This window comes from Pteronotus mesoamericanus, unplaced genomic scaffold, assembly GCF_021234165.1.
Source record: "Pteronotus mesoamericanus isolate MK-2021 breed Mesoamerican mustached bat unplaced genomic scaffold, CSHL_Meso_final scaffold_705, whole genome shotgun sequence".
Classification (NCBI taxonomy): domain Eukaryota; kingdom Metazoa; phylum Chordata; class Mammalia; order Chiroptera; family Mormoopidae; genus Pteronotus; species Pteronotus mesoamericanus.
The window spans coordinates 18,035,795-18,052,655 of record NW_026555326.1 but is presented as its reverse complement, the minus strand read 5'-3'; the positions used below and the strand labels follow the sequence as shown (position 1 = coordinate 18,052,655).

Genomic DNA, 16,861 nt, shown 5'->3' with positions numbered 1-16,861 from the left:
CTGGGGGAGGAGCGTGGCGCGCGCCGCAGAGCTCCTCGTTCTAACGACCCGACCCGGTGGGTCGGTCGAGAGTGGAAGGCAGAGAAAGTCGGAGCCCCGGCCTCCGTCACTGGCCTCCCTTTCGGCCCTACACCGTCCAGCCCCATGGTCCCCGCCGCCGGCGCGCTGCTTTGGGCCCTGCTGCTGAGTCTGGGGTCCCCAGCGGCGGCGGGGGCCCAAGGTCTGACTTCAGCTGGGACGCAGCCGGTCAGTTTCCGCTTGGGAGACACGATGACCCGCAAGTACCGGACCAACCCCCGGACCGGTGTCCCACCCAAGAGGAGGGTAATAATGGAGGATGATGAGGATGACATCGTGGCCAATGCTGACCGCTTGGCAGGCCCTGCCGCTGCTGAGCTCTTGGCCTCCACGGTGTCCACGGACATCAGCAGGTTGCGTTCGTGGGAGCAAGGCAGGGATGGGTCTTTGGAGGAAGGGGTTGTGATTAACGCCCAAAAGAATAACACCAATTTAGAGGTTGTCAGTACGATTTCTAGTACTACAATGAAGAAGTTCAGCTCAAGGTTTGCAGCGAATATCCAGGATCCAGAGTACAGGCTGACCACAAGCCTGCCGCCCTCCACCTGGAAATCTACTGAGCACCCCGAGCACACCCTCCCGGACACCAGCCTGACCCAGTGGTCCACAGCAGGGTCCACCCCCAGCCGCCGGCCACGCCCCTCAACCACAGCCATGCCACCTCCTGAGGACCTGCGGCTGGTGCTGATGCCCTGGGGCCCGTGGCACTGCCACTGCAAGTCAGGCACCATGAGCCGGACCCGGGCCGGGAGGCTGCAGGGCCTCTCAGGGCGCCTTCGAGTTGGGGCACTGAGCCAGCTCCGTACAGAGCACCGTCCTTGCACCTACCATCAATGTCGCTGCGACCGGCGTCTTGAGGAGTGCCCGCTGGACTCGAGCCCCTGTTCTGACGCCAGCTGCACCAGTCAGACCACCAGCAGCAGCACCACCACCACCGCCATACCCCCACTCAGCACCAGGCTCAGACCCAGCCCCCTGCACTTCCTCAGCCCCAGCCCCAGCCCAGCTCTTGGGTTTTGGAGGCAGGTCAGGACTGGGCTGGAGGATATTTGGAACAGCCTCTCTTCCGTGTTCACAAAGATGCAACCAGTAAGTGTTTGGTGATGAGCCAGGATCTTTGATGATGGATCTGAAAAAAGTCCTGATAGCCAAAACCCTGTTGCTAAACCAGTCAGTGTGCTTGCATGAACCGTTACTTATCTGTTTGGTTACAGATTCATAATATGCATTGGTTTATTCACACTATTGTTGGCCACAGATTCTACCTGTGTTATATCCTGAACAACTGGTTGGTTATTAGGCAACATGTATTATTGGTCATTAGATGATAAGTGACCAAGTGGTTAAGATTGTAGATATGTAAAGAATACCTGATGCACCGATAATTAATGGATATGGAATATAGTTGTTTTCAACTTATTAATGCAGTTTAACAGTAACCACACACAATATTTGCGGTCTTATGTACCCTTTACCAGGATCAATCCTCCAACAACCTTATGAGGTATTATTCTCATTTTATAGCTAAAGAAATTGGGGTTTATAAAGCTAGTTCAGGGGCAGAGTCTCAGCAGGATTTAAACTAGTGCCAGGTTTGACACTAGTGCCAACGCTCTTAACCGCCATCCCCAAGAACTCTCCTGGGGGATTATGCCCAGCAACCTAAGAATTCTCAAGGAAGGACAGTCCTCTAGAGGCTTTACCAAAAGAACTACCAAATGCTCTGATTGACTTGACAAAATATTCTCAGTTGATAGGATGACAGGACCTTTGGGGAGAGGGGGAAGGACAATAAAATGTGTACAAGGTCATTTTGCCAGTTTGTTTTTGTCTTTCTCATGTGTCCAATGCCATTATTCACCATGAAAAAAGCAGCATCAATAGGGGGCAGCAGTGTTGAGGGAATGAGGGTTTGTGGGGAGAGGGAGATGAAGCAAGGAAAAAAGAAATAGATGTCATTATAATATTTCCCCTTTTCTCTATTTTGTTTCCTTACCCAGATAGACAAAAACCGGAGGTAATGGCCACTTGATCTGCAAGAAGAGGTGTCAGCATCTCAGCCCCTCCACCCCTTTCCATCCCAGCACCCACTGGGTATTTTTAGTACAGAAAAAACCTAGAAAAAACATTGTTTGGCCTTGTGTCTTTTTACAGAGGTACCTGAGGGAGGAGAGACCAAAAATCTCATAAAACGAAACTGGGTAGCTAGCAGCATCTTCCTCATTTCCAAAGTTGGTTTTAAACGAGTACTTCTTTTGAAAAATCTCAGATGAGTGCCAAACAAGAGTCCTTACAAGATGGTAGTGGTCCTGCTTCCCAATATTTAGTCTTCTTTTCTCCTCAGAAAGAGCAATGGTACAAATCCCACATTAGCCACTTTCTAGGGGCTACCTTCATCAGTCAGACCTAACACAACATACACCTGTAGTGATTACTCTGTGACTATTTTGCTTAAACTTTTTATTTGAAAAAATGTATTTAGAAATCCAACAAATTTTCAGTATAAATTATGACTCTCAAACCCATTCCCATCACCCTAAATATTGTTAAAGTGATGGTAGCATACACATTGGAGAAGGCAGCTGAAGGAGAGAGAGCACCGAAGAGAAGATTGTGTCCAAAGAATTGGCATAAGAATAAGGTTAAAAATCAGGGTGACGAGAGATTCCAGGAGGCCCCATCTTTCTACCCTATCTTGTTTAGATCTAGTAAAAACCCTCATGCTATTGAGCTACTTAGGGCAACAAGATGAGCTACTTTCAAGAGCAACTAGCTAGACTGGAACAGAGTAAACTGGGAATGTATCTCTATGAGCACTCTTAGACCCTGAAAAACTTCAGGAAATACATGAAACTTGAAAAAATCAGAACCTCAGCCACTGTAGATGGGGGTACACTGTGTGGATGGTGGAATCAGTAGAGTGGATCCTCTGTTCCCACATTCCTGACCCCCCACTACCATCAAACAGGATGCTTCCTATTACTGAGCTACTGAGACTCCTGCCTTCTGGACACAGAGCAGTCAGGAGCTCATCTACTCTGTTCTGCCTTCCTAATCTCCAGGCAAGGAAGGGGCCAGAACAAAAAACACCTGAGAAAACAGAAAGTGCCTAAAGACCTTGCTCCTCCATTACTTTCCCACCTAAAGCAGACTCTTCAGCCAGATGGGGGAGTGGGACCTGTTCTTCAGACAAAACTCCCTGAGTTTTACTTGTGTCTGATTCCAGGACTAGAGGACAGAAATAGAGCTTAAAATTTGGGGAGGAGAGTGCTGGGGTGTCTATGGTTCTACTGCTTTTCTCTCCCCCAATCCCACTGCTGCACGAACCCCTCCAAAGAGCAAGAAGGCAGAAGCATAGTACATGTCCATCACAGGACAACCCCTGCAAACACAAGCCACATAATGAATACAGAATTGTTTGGAGATTATGTGCAGCCCTATTGAGCCTACTTTACAGAGGGTCTAGTTCATCAAGTCTCAGATTTAGGATGAACAATGGGATGGGGTTTGGGGAGGGAGAGAGAAGTCACTTAAGAGAAAAATATGTTGACTCTAGAGCAGTGGCTCCCAACCTGGGGTGCTTTTGCTCCCTAGGAGGCACTTGGCAATGACTGGGGACATTTTTGGTTATCATACTTAGGGTGGGCCTGTGATACTGCTAAAAATGCTATGATGCACAGGACAGTCCCCCACTACTAAGAATTACCCAGTGCAAAATGTCATGTCTAGATTGAGAAACCTTGTTCTGTGGGTCTCTCTGCTCCCAGGTTGTGTGGATCTTAAGATTCCTAAACTCACAGATCCTTGTTTTCAATCACCTTTCATCCTCAATGGTCAGGAAGGAAGTCCACCCTGAGACATAACTCCTAGTTTTGCTGCATTCTGGGTACCTCTCCAGACCCCTCCCACCTGGGCCAGCAGGGAGGTTGGCAGAGTGCAGGCCGGGTCCTCAGGACTAAATTGGAATATGATCAGGTTAAGATCCATCTCTTACCTTAACTCTTATTCAATGGGAAACAATAAGGTTCCTAACAGGGCTGGGGTTAAGGACAGAGGTAATAGCAGGGTGGGGATAATTAAGAGAACTCATATTAAATTAAAATTTTAATTTAAAAAAAAAAGGAAAGATATTGAGGAGCTAGCAATGCTATAGAACAGGGTTAGAGGAGAGGCCTAACTAGAGAAAGATGATGGCATTGGCAAGAGAGATACTGAAGAGCTTGTGAGCTTAAGGTCTGAGATTTAGAGTAGGCTAGGCAGTGGTCACCAACTCAGCCCTTGCTTGACATCTGCTTCAGTTCATTCCAGGAGGAAGGAGAAGGGCAGGGAGGTAGGGAGCTTCTCAAGAAAGCCAGCTTCAGCTTCGTATCCTCACCCACCTACCATTTAAGGAGTTCCAGGTTAACAGTTTAAAAACAGGTGGCACCCAGACCGTCATTCAGGAGAAGGGACCCCATTCCAGGTTTCCAGAAACTCCTATTTCAGATCTGAGAGTGTCCAGGGCTTCAGCTGAGCACCTCTGGCCAACCAGTAGTCACTTGGTCAGTCCTGCTGCCTTGACCCCATCTCCAGGAGGGGCTATAGCCAGAGGGAGTAGAGGGAGTCCAGCCCCCAAGCCTTCTGAAGCACTAACAGGCAGATAAGGAAAAGACGGGCCCTGGGGGCACTGGTTCAAGGAGGGATCTGGTGGGGGCAGCATCTCTTCTAGGCTGGGTACAGAGTGGAGACTTCAAACAGCAGAATCTGATTAAAAAAAAAAAAATATTACCCTCAAAGTAAACCAAGGCCTTAGGGAGAAAGGCACTACCCAGACTATTTCCATAGTGTGCTCTTTTCTCTATTTCTGTCTGTGCATCCCTTCTCTCTGCTCTTCTGAACCCTACGTTTTACTGATTCTCCCAGTCTAACTCTTCCTTCCTTTCATTCCCACTCTTGCAGGAGATCAGGGTTCTGAGGCAGGGCATCAGCAGGTGCTGGAGCTGTTGGGTGGCTTTCTCTAATCACTCACCATTCCTATTGGAGCTACAAGCCCCTAGAATTGCTCCATGGCCTGTCTCGGTTTCCTTTGGATCTCATCTGCTCCTGAACCGCACCTGTCTGTGAAAAAACACAGGTGAAACCCTCTCCTAAGTCTTCATGTTTCACAGTAAGAGATCTCCCCCGTGCCCTCCATGGAAGAGGTTGACCCCCACCTCCTTGACAATAAAATCATCTGGAAAGGTTAAAATTAATCAGCATTCTTCCAAGGGAAGTCTCAATGCCTGCCTTCCACACTGACTTTTGTGAGGATGAGATAAATTAGTCTTTTACTAGTAAGATCCTCTCACAAAGGCCCCTATCATAGTTATCTAAGTTTCACAGTTGGTGAAAAGACTCCTTCACGGTCTCCCGGCCCATTTCCCTTATTTTGAGAGCAGAAATACATATTAGATGTTATTTAAGACAGAGATGCTTGGCCTTTTTGCTGCCCCAACATTTCCAACCACAGTATGACTTACTGAAGCACTGAGACAGCACGTTTTTAATGAATAGAAGGGTGGGTACAGTTTTTGGATAAAGCCACCCCAGTAACTTTCAAGACATACATACCTCCCATCCCAATTAATAACAATCTGCTAATTGTAAAGATGAGGGGGCCTAGGCCAGAGACCTGAAATGCCAGGTCCCCGGTTTATGCAACCAGTGACCATGACTAGAATCCTAGCTTCTTACTTCCCGTCCAGTATTCTGTTATGTCCCCTGCTTGAACTGTCAAAAAGAGGAAGAGTTCTGGGCCACAACCCCATGTCAGCCTGTCCCCATTCCCTTATTACCATGGCAAGTCCATCTCCAGCCCCCATCTCCCCAGAGCCAATGTGAGTCAGGTGGACAAAATTCATTGGTTCCCCAATCATGGTCCGGTCAATCCGTCTCCTCTTCTTCTTCTGCTTGGAGAAAATAGAGGAATTATGTCTGAAACCCCCTCCTACAGTCACCGCGGAGGAAGCAAAAAGAGCCTTGAAAACCACTAAGGGAAGAGCTAAGGGCCTAGTAGGGAAGGGGATATGGCCCTATAATAGGGAAATAAATCACTAGGGAATGAAAGGCAAGGCTGGAATAGCAAACACAGAGAGGACACGGGCAGGGTGGTGAGGGCAGTGGCCTGCAGGGCGAATACTGGACAAAGAAAGGACATATCAAAGTCACCTCTGGCTGATGAGGAAACAATGGGGAAAACTGACAGATATTAAGCTCTACCTCTCACCTAACTCAGAATGGACGGGAAAAGGAAGTGATAGCTAGGACTGTTCACTTCTTCCATCATCCAGTCCCCTTATTCTAGTACAGACCTGCCTAGCCATCAAAGTTATCCTGACAGACAGGAAGGAAAGAAGTGTGCTTTTTAGACAGCAGATCCTACACGGTGTGTCTACTTCACAGTATACGGTAACTGATTTCTGTGTGCTGGGGTGGGGGTGGGGAGACTCACCGGCTGGGGTTTCTCTACCACACAGCAGCCCAGTTTGTGCCAAAATTCACTCATGTTCCCTGATGGTTCCAGTTTCACTCCTCTGCCTGGGGCCCCACAGGGCTCTTGCTCTGGTGCCTGGACCGCCCACTCCTCACTCCCTTCAGAGGTAACAACACTCTGGGTTCACTCAGCAGGACGGGTCTAGAGCGAGTCGAGTCTTCAGAACCCTTTAGCTGAGCAGCAAAGGTCAGTGTCTCAGACCCCGAGAGACTAGCAGGGCCAGCAGAGTGAAGCGGGCAGGCAGGCAAGGGTTATGTTTTCCTCAGGCTTGGAACCCTGGATGAGCAGAAAGTAGAGAAGAAAGGTTACTGAGAAATCCGTCCCTCCTTGAGAAGCCTCCTGATAGCCCAGGTTCTTGTTCTCCCTTAAAGGCCCCAATCTTGTGCCCAATGCTAACCTCCTCCAAACACAGGAACCTCAGAGTCGGACTCTCAGAGAAAGGAAAAGAATAAAAGGACACAAGAGGTTAAGGAGCAGTAGCTGCTGGTACCAGGAAGAACAAGGAGGCTGGGGTCCCTTAGGGTGAGAGGATGGGAGGGGACCAAAGGACACGGCAGAAATGAGCAAAGTTTGGGGGTACTACAAACTCCGCCTCCCTGCTCTCTGGGTTTAGGGCAGAAGGGGAGGGGCATTTAAGTGACTTTGAAGAGGAAACGGTGGTTTTTTGTTCTCACAAACAAGGCCTCCACCCCTGTCCCTCCCTTTTTCCTAACCTTACCCTGAACACCTAGATTTTAAGACCTTGACTACCTAAGTCCTAGGTGACTAACTATAGCAAGTTGTTTCTCAAGAAAGATTTTCCAGTGAGAAATTTCTTCTCTATTCCCTGCCCTTGTTCTTCCCCATTTCCCTCAGCAGCCCCTCCCAAAGACATTTAACAGTTCCTTCATTAATTGACCTTGAGATCTTTCCTTAAGGCTGTACACACTGTTTCTCTGTGTCCTGTATGACTGCCCTCCTGCGTGTATACCTGTTTGTACATATGTGGCATGGCCGTATCTCTGTGTGTCTTGTATAGATCATCTGTGCACAGGTTGCAGGTACATGTGCCAGCTACCTTCCGTCCCATGAGAAATCTTTTCCAGCCTCCCCACCCTCTCCACATGTCTTATCGTGCCACTCGCTCTGCGCCTGCCTCCCAGCCTCCCTCCTCCCCTCATGCTGTGACCTGTTCTCTGCTCCCTCCTCACCACTTCCAAGTGTCGTCAGCCAACCAGACACGAGGAACTTTCCAACAGCATTAGTGTCCAAGGAAGAACTTTCATTACTGCCAGCCAGGGTAGGGCACACATGACTTTCCTCTACATTCATCACCACATTTCCCCAGTCCTATAACACAGGCAGCCCCGTAGTTTCCAAACAGGGCAGTTTTATAAATATCGCACTTGAGCATGAATATGAATCTCCTGTCCCTCCAGGCCTGGAACCCTGAAGCTCTGGCACCCAGACTGATCTAAGAACAGGGTTTTGTTTATTTTAGTTTATTTTTTAGCAGCCTTGAGATGAGATTACACAAACACGGAGATACAGCTTCTAAGGGAGGGAAGGTCCCAGGAGCCTGGGCTTTCTCTTACTTCCCTTCCCACCACTGGAGAGGAGGAGTAATGAGACAGGGCGGAAGTCAGCACACAGCTGTCCAGTGAGGGGAGCTGTGGTCAATGGGGAAGTCAGTCACAGGGTTTGTTGTGATGGTGGTGGCAGCCTGTGGTAAGGGCTGGAGGCAGGGATGGGGGATGATGAAGAAAACAATGAAGAATCAGAGGAAACCCCCAACACCACCAGACAGGCTGTACTGAGACTGGACTCTCCCCAGCAGCCTCTGCTCAAAGCTGAGTGGACAGAAGTGGATGGTGGGAGGGGAGAGGAGAAAAGAGGGGGAGAGGAGAGAGGGAAAGGGGCAGTGGAGGGAACAAGGACATTTCTGTTCCTTTTCCAGGGACCTGGCCAGAGTTGACTGGAGGGAAACCGTATGTGTGGGACTTGGCATGTAATGACCAAGGATGATGAGAAGTGACCAGGAAATTCCATTCCCTAGGACAGAGGACATAAGGGTCACTAAAACTTGGCCGGGGGGGGGGGGGGGGGGGGCCCCGCGGGCTGGGGGTGGGGGGGTTTGGGTCAGAGTGTGGAGAAAACTCAGCAGGGTGAAACTGGGGGTGGGAGAGTGGGGAGAACAAGGCCAGAAAAGTGAGTGAGTGGCTGCCACTCCCTTTCCTTAAAACATCTAAGGGCTGCGTTGAGGAAAAACTGAAGTCCTGAGCTGGTAAACCCGGGAAGAGGTATCCGAATCCACTGCCCACTATTTCAACCGCGTTATGAAGGGGAGGGGTTGGGAAGGCAGCAGGAGGGATCAGAAAGAGATCACACCCGTCGGCCAAGTAGTTCTGAGAACCGGGCCTGCGTCCCAAATAGGAAGGGTGAGTTGGAACAGGGAAAAGACACCAAGGTCACACCGGGGCTTAACAGCTTTAAAACTATTGGGGAGTGAGCAGGAGAAGAGATGGAAGAAAGGTTCCAGGGAGGAAGGATGTGCAGAGGTAGTTCCCCGGTCCTGGTCTAGCCCCAAACCGGTTTTCCCGGTCCCGCTGCCTGCAGCCTCAAGGCCTCCAACCCGCTGCCTGACAAGCCTTCACAAGAAGCAGCTGGAGAGAAAGAGAAAGAAAATGAAGAGAATGAGAGTGGGCAATAAGCCCAGGGCTGCAGCTGGTCCCCTGTGGAGACCTCCAGACATGAAGGGGTACCGAGGCGCCCTAGAGGAGTAGGGACAGACCCCACTTTTCAGGCAAGTGACAGGCATGTGCCCTTCACCAGGAAAGGTCGTGTGGGGGCTTTAGATGAAACAGAAGTAGGTCCTAAGCTCTCCCTCCCCAATATGTTCGGTTTTTCAGTCACAGACTATTTTTGCCAACCCCCCAACTCTACCCAGAAATTCTCTGCTCCGCCCAACGCTGAGCTAGGATTGGGACCCCTCGGCGAACCTTTCGGATTTGTCACTGTCCTTGGTGGCTACCTCAGTCTCAGATTTCAACCTTCCAGGACCCAGCGCGGCTCCACTAGGTCCGGCACACGCCACCACCGAGGTCACTGAGTCTCAGAGGAGACCTTCTCCCTCTTCCGCCTCCGCCAACACCCCAAACCTCTCTTTTCCTTCTGCTGTTCGGCGGCCTCACCCTGCGCGCCGCTACAGCGTGGACTCGGGCGGTTACTGAGGAGGCGCAGCCCTTTTCCCACCGATCCAGCCGGTTCACAGCCTCGGACACCCGCCTCCCCCACCCCCAGCATCCGGTGCAGCGCCGTCGGGCAGGGCAAGCGGGGCGCCCCGGCGGCGGGCAAATTCCACGGTCTCACCTGCTCTGCTCCGGCATCGAGGCGCTCGGCTGCAGCTTGTGGGGGGCTCCCGCTCCGGGCCTGCCAGTGTGGGGGTTACCGGACTCGCTCTCCGCGCGGCGGGGAGCGAGGGCGGGCCGGCAGAGGTGGGGCTGGCAGAGGGCGGAAACGGCGGCGACGCGATTACGAAACCCGTCCGGCTGGGAGGCGAGCACACAGCTCCCCCCTGGACTGATGCGGCACTGCACCGGGGAGGGCCCGAGAGGAGGCCTCGGAAGCCCCGAGCCCGCCGCCTCTGCTCGGCGCGCTGCGGAACGTGGACCCCTCGGTGAGGGCCGAGCGCCCAAGCTCAGCCCCCGAAATCGCACGTTCCCTTTGCGCACCAGGCAGTGCGGGGCAAAACGAAGCGGACCCCCCAAATCCCTCAGACCCAACCAAATTCCGAGTTTCTGAGAAGCACACACCGCCCCCCATCTACCCCAAATGAAATCGGTTTCGGCTTATTTACCCATTTTGAGGATGGGGAGGCGAGTCAGAAGGAGGGATGGATGGAGAATTTTACTCATTCTCAAAGGCATTTAGTAACCCGAAATCCTTAAATTGAGTAATAAAGGGGCACTCCATTGTTGTCTAGAGTTAAGTTTTTTATCCATAAACCTTAAATCAGAGGACAATGAACTGCTCATTCGATGCACCCTCAGTCAGCATGGGGATGCTGAAAGAGCTGAGCAATAATTGGGCAGACCAGTAAACCCACGGAGACGCCTAGGTCCTGGCTTCCTCCCGAAAGTGTTCTGGAACCTTTCGTTTGAATTAGCCGAGTCAGGCAGGGAGGGGCGTGGAGTCCTTCCGCCCTGCTTAGGAGGGGCTGCATTGCAGGGGGAGACTGAACCGACAGACTGTCACTGAAGAGGGAGAGGGAGCCAGAAGACAAAGCCGGCAAAGCCCCCACAGCTGCCTTTCTCTCCAGCCCAGAGCAGGCACCGGAGCCCCGGGGTCCTCCCTCCATCCTTGGAACGCACTAGTAATTCACTGATAACAGGTAAACTAAACTGAGGGAGGGGGTCAGGGGCCGCTTCTGGTTAGGTTGAGGACCCCAAATAAGGATGAGGTTGGGGACAGTTCAAGAGGAGAGAAGGCTCCTCTGTGAACAACGGGTAGTTTATTCGTTCACCGTTTTACGCCTCTTCGCTTACATCTCCATCCGTACCTTATAATCCTGTATACTGACAGTAATATTTAACAGTTTACATGTAGTTATTTCTCAGCATTTATCTCATTTCAAGCACCTACTTGCCTATAATTTATTGTCCTGTGTATTTTATATCCAGTCTAGTTATCTACATCTTCCTTTCAAGCTATAATTTGTTTTTTGATAAATCTCTAGTCTTACTGTATTGCTCTAGCCTCTATTTCTCTATATTTCTTTCTTTCTTTTTTCTGTAGTGTTCTATTGATGAGTCTACCCTCACCCCAAACTTGTCTCCATAGGAGGGAGTTTGGGGGGGAAAGATAGGAGATAATATGGAGATTAATCCTCATCTTTCTTTTAACAGCCTCCTATCAAACTCAAACCTTTGCTCCAAAGAGGCAAGTTGAGGTAGGAAGGTGGGGGCCTCTGTCCTCTGTGCTGGAGAATTACCTGATCCCATATGGAAATTAGTACAGCCCACAAGAGCTAGGTATAGGAGCAGATTCTGGAAAAGAAGTGTTTATTTGTGGCTCAGTGGACTAGGTGGGGAAGAACATGGCTAATAGAAAAATCCAAGCCCAGAATGAGGCACATACAATGAGATGCCAGAGCACTTCCATTCCCTACCATCCCCATCCCTTGTCCTTCCATTTCATGGCAGCATGACACAGCAAAGCCTGGTTGGGTAGGCCCTGGATTCCCACTGAGGGTCTAGACAAAGAGTATTTGGGCGTGTCTGTGTGGCTCAGAGAGGTGTATCTTTATATATATTTGCTAATTAAGCATATGGAGAGAGAAGGGAAAGCTGGCTGAAAAGAGACCTTGCAGAATTTGGGTACTTGGGAATTAAAGTCATACTGTATTAAATTTTAAATTTTCATTATCAGAGTAAAGGGTATTTTAGCTTCTTTTTTTGGTGAAGTCAATGTTCTTGATTTCACTTTAAATGCAGTTAATGCTTGTATAAGTGTCTTTCTAGAATGATTTGGTACTCTCTGCACATGTCTCTGAGTCATAGCTAAAGATTTTAGGCTTTTTAAGTTAATAGTTCATGAAATTTCCCTTAGATTTTTAATTGCCAAGAGAAGCTCTGCCAGATGCTCAGGGATTGGACAGCTTCAATACATATGCTGGCTACAGGAAAAGAAGTCAGTTTGTCAGAGCTTTTTCCCTTTCTCAGATTCTAACTTGCTCTCTACTGCCTTTTTGCATGTTCAGCATTCAGATTAGAACCACAGGAATAATCAACACCTAATCCACTGAATATCTGCTCTTCAGGAACTGAGAATTCTTGCAAGTTTTGAGAATTATTGGTATAGGATTATATAAAGCTGTAGGCAATTATCTATGTACAACACATCAAAAAAGGACCAGACTGGGAATCATGAGACCTGGGTTCTATCCAAATTGGCTTGGAGGTTTCTGAAGTCACTAGATAATTTCTAAGGTATTTTCAAGTTTTAAAAATCTATGATTTTTTTTCCCCTCTTATGATTCTATTTTTTAAAGAACCTATTATATTTGTTCAGCCTTATACTCACTAGAGAGAACTGGTTAGGGAGAGGATATAAAAGAAGCCAGCTATGTGGGCAATTAACTGGTAACAAGGTTTGCTTCTTAGGATCTCTATAGCCACAGACCTAAGCCCTGGCTGATTGGTTGATAGTACAACCATTTTTTGTAGGTCTCCTTCTGTGCACATGTCTCTGTAAATTATTGTGGAGATGATCAGAGCTAAATATTATAGGATGATGACTTCACCTTTCCAACATGTTCCCATCCTGTCCCAGTCCCCCCATCACAATCGTAAGCAGCTTTGATGCTGAGTAATGCTCAGTTCCCAGGGTTTATTTTGGAGCCTGAACCTAACAAGAAAAGAGCAACTCAGAATTCACTTTTAACTTTAAAAACATTGAGTCTACCTACTCACCCCTCCTAAAGCCCCCACATTCACACATAAACATGTTCTAAATTAATGCATTCTTTCCCTGCCTTGGTAGAGACATTTCATATTATATAGGCTGATAAGGTTTCTGTAGTACATTTTGGAACCTATTTTAGGTCACTATTTAGGAGTCTCCAGGCCTAATGAGAGCCAATGGAGTGTGTTGGAGGAAGTCCTTTGGAAATGGGGTTCTATTTTTGGAGGTGGAGGAATGTTCTTTTGGCTCCTTTGGGAACATTTCAACTAATGCTTCTTGCCCCTTCCCTTGGCTAGGAAGCAGTAGTTTGGAGGCTGCAGGGAGGTATAATAGTCATATAACATCAGGGTATGGATGGGATGAGCAAAAAAGGTGATAGAAGTACTGATTAAAGCATGGAAAAGTGTCTAATTCTGCTAAAGGACCTTCTCCTTTCAGTCTAAACTTTACCTTCTTTACCTGGAGTTTCCAATCCATTTGCTCTCATTATCATCAGATAGTCTAGCATTGTGATCAGAGAAAAGAGAACTGTTATAGGAAAAACTTTTTTTAGCACCTGGGTTTTGTTCTGAAGCAGAGGTAGGCTAGAGAGAAATAGATAAGCTGTTAAGGCTTATCTGTGGACTAATAGGTAGCAGTGACAAGGTATTCATTGTATTAGTGAGAGAAAATGAATCAGCAGCCTTGAATGTCTTTTGTGTCAAAACCCAGCACTTGTGAAGAAAGTACAAAGTGACTGATTTTTACCCTTGGGGATTCTCTCTGTCCCTTGAAGGAGATAAGACTATCCCTATACACATAGCAGTGATCTGTAACCCCAAACTGATATAGTCAGGTAAAACTCTACAGGGTGTTAGGGTAGATGCTAGAAGAAATGGATAGTTGGAGCTGAATAAGTTTAAGGAAGTCTTCCTGGAAGAGGTGAGTTCATAATAGGGTTTAGAAGGCAGGGAGTAAAACAGAAAGCCAAAATGTCCTGGAAGCCCTTTTCAAAGGTACCATGACCTACTAAACCGAAAGCAGGAAAAAGTTCTGTATTTGCAAACTTAATAGAAGTTCAGCGGAAAGATTCCTCTAGGGACTTGTGTGGAGTGTTGGAATTTGGATAGTATTTTAAGACGGAGAGTGGAGAGAGTTAAGTAAGGCAGTAATGAGCATAACTGTAGCAGAGTATGAACTACTACTAGGAAGAATAGGGCCAGATTCTGGAAGGCCTGGAAAACCAGCCTCAAGATTGACTTGAAGCAGTAGGCAGTAAATAAGTCATTCCTTGGGGAGAAATAGTAGAAAAAGGCACTAGTAAAAGGATTCCTGAAGAATGTCCTCGGGAGCTTGGGTTATGTACAGAGGCAAATGGGGATATTAAGTTTCTAAGTAAGGAAAGGCATTGGGTCACAAAGAGGTTGCTGTAGCATGAAGACTGACAAATGATTTCTTTCTAGGAAGTTATGAGGGACCCTGTGAGTAGCCAGTACAGCTCTTTTCTTTTCTGGAGGATGCCCATTCCAGAGCTGGATCTGTCGGAGTTGGAAAGCCTGGGTCTGTCTGATACGTCCACCTACAAGGTCCAGGACAGCAGCGTTGGCAAAATCACCGGGCAAGCAACTGGAACAGAGCAGGAGAAAAGTCCTGAAGGCGATGTCCTCCTTGAGTACAGCACCTTCAACTTCTGGAGAGCTCCCATTGCCAGCATCCACTCCTTTGAATTAGACTTGCTCTAAGCCCAAGACTCCTCTCTCCCACCCACCACTTTGCCCTCCTTGTCTTCCCTTTCTACCCTCTTCGTTTTCATCCTTTCCCCCTATCAACCTTGCTCTTTCTCCTCCGGTGTTGAGGTGGTGCTGATGAATCTGCCAGAGTTATCTTTTATTATTTATTTATTTATTTATTTACTTACTTACTTATTTATTTATTTAATATATCTTATCGTTTTCTTGCAAGAGCCCTCAAGCCACAAAGTAAAGGGTTCAAGCAATGGAGTACTTAGTTGCTGGGTCACAGGGATCCCTCCTCCTCTCCGCCCCAAATTAACTCCAGAAAACAGGCCTGATGGGAGCACCAGAAAGTAGTAGTATAATAGGACTGATTTTTTTTTTTTTTACCTCATTTTAATACCCTTCCTAATACCCTGCTCGAGGCCAGTAAACACAAATATTTCTTCAAGAGTTGATGAATACCTTGTAAATATTAATTTGAGATTATCTGCTACAAGACAGTAGGATTTCTAAAAGGCTAAGGTGATAAGACACTTGCTTTTTCTGAGAGAAATTGGGGGTAAACAGTAAACCAAGAGGAAATAATATGTCTTGGAAAATGAAAATAGGGGAAAGCCCTGAATCATTTCAGGAATAGTTACGTTCTCTTGAAAGGGTGTTTCTCCTTAAAAAAGTCTATTCACTTTACAATTTTGCTCCTAATTATGGGTTGAAAACTGAGGAAAATTACTCAGAGTAATTGCAATTTCAAATCTTAAATGCAATCTTGCTGACTATTAATGATCATTTGTAAGATCTTAATTCTGTTTCTAAAAGACATAGGGTTTGGTCCTTAGTATTTTAGACTTGCCCTCCTGCATTTCCCAGTGATACTGATCATTGGGCCTCAGGCACAGTTCCTCAGCTTACCTTGAGACCACGAAATGAGCAACCACATTCTGACCCTACACCCTGTTCCCAGTCTTTCCAAAATTTTTGCTGATTTGTGCTGCCATTTATTCATTTCTTTAATAAAGACATTCAATCCCAGGATTGCATTCTAGTTTTCTCTCTCCACAGGAACACAGTCTAGATTTCATAAGTTAGACTTGCTTTCACATTCAGCTTATATATTTTTTTCTAATACTCAACTTTGAGGAAGAATGACTTGAGTAGCCTTTATACATTAAAATGACTAACTTTAGGTTGAATGGGTAACAAGATGAAGGGTGAAATCAACCTAAAATTGTTTAGCTAGAAAGCTGCAACCCACCATTCTGCTTGCCCACTAACTACCAACATATTTGAGACAGTAATTCTAGGTGCCTCAGGAGGCACCTGTGGCACTATAATCTGTTCCTTATCTCAGTCTGAGTGCCTAAGAAAATAAATGAATTCACCCAAATATTGTTATCTGCTTACTTAAAACTCATTTAAAAATTAAAAAAACCCCATTTGTACTAACTTACAAGTAGTTTTGGGGTACCTATTCTATGAAAGGCACTGAGCCAGACAGCATAAAAGGATGTAAACAACAATGAAACAGGATTTTGATTCTCAGACTTAGAGAGGGAAGCCATAAATACCGATGTAGACGGACAGTACTTGGGCAAAATGCTGTACATAGTTTAAAGATGACATGAATGAGATCTAGATAAGTTCAGAAAGGGGAAACACGTTAATCTTCCTTGTAGGCTTTGAGAGGCCGACTATCAACATAAAAAGCCAAAATGTAATAAAGGATGAATCAGTGACGTGTCCTTTCCTGTTTTTACGTATTTTTTAAGGACTTCTTTCCTGACTTCTCAGTGTTCTTTAGTCGTGGCGTTTGGTGGGTGGAGATGGGACACAACTGTTTGGTAAATAAAATGCCTAAATGGATTTGCAAACTCTTCGTCCTGGACCCTCAAAAGAAATGCCTTCGTTATTTGTTTCACTGTTCCTACTGACAGCTCGGCTCTAGGGTTCTTAAGTACAGGCTGCAACTGGAAATATGTCCGTAAGGCAACCAGAGTTCAATTCTTGCGCAAAGCCAGGAATGTCCCAAACAGTTTCACCCTAGCTTGAGACAAGGAAACAAGGATTTCCTATCAACCCATAGCTGGCCTCCCAAGGAGCAACCAAGGCAGAGCAGGAT

At 47.2% G+C, this 16,861-nt stretch overlaps 3 protein-coding genes across 3 annotated transcripts; 2 read left to right on the top strand and 1 right to left on the bottom strand.

Annotated features, from left to right (window-relative positions):
- Nucleotides 1-144: 144 nt before the first annotated feature.
- On the top strand, nt 145-2,099 carry CUNH1orf56 (chromosome unknown C1orf56 homolog). The gene is made up of 2 exons (XM_054563425.1): nt 145-1,167; nt 2,079-2,099. Exons 1-2 carry the CDS (start codon nt 145-147, stop codon nt 2,097-2,099), a joined length of 1,044 nt encoding a protein of 347 aa, XP_054419400.1.
- A 424-nt stretch (nt 2,100-2,523) lies between these two features.
- Nucleotides 2,524-10,088, bottom strand: CDC42SE1 (CDC42 small effector 1). Its single transcript, XM_054563433.1, has 5 exons — nt 9,938-10,088; nt 6,548-6,865; nt 5,892-6,002; nt 5,087-5,175; nt 2,524-4,821 (listed from the first exon to the last, which is right to left on the bottom strand). Exons 2-4 carry the CDS (start codon nt 6,599-6,601, stop codon nt 5,101-5,103), a joined length of 240 nt encoding a protein of 79 aa, XP_054419408.1. The 5' UTR covers nt 6,602-6,865; nt 9,938-10,088; the 3' UTR covers nt 2,524-4,821; nt 5,087-5,100.
- A 529-nt stretch (nt 10,089-10,617) lies between these two features.
- On the top strand, nt 10,618-15,755 carry MLLT11 (MLLT11 transcription factor 7 cofactor). The gene is made up of 2 exons (XM_054563431.1): nt 10,618-10,958; nt 14,473-15,755. The coding sequence occupies exon 2, from the start codon at nt 14,479-14,481 to the stop codon at nt 14,749-14,751; it is 273 nt and encodes a 90-aa protein (XP_054419406.1). The 5' UTR covers nt 10,618-10,958; nt 14,473-14,478; the 3' UTR covers nt 14,752-15,755.
- The last annotated feature ends 1,106 nt before the right edge of the window (nt 15,756-16,861 follow it).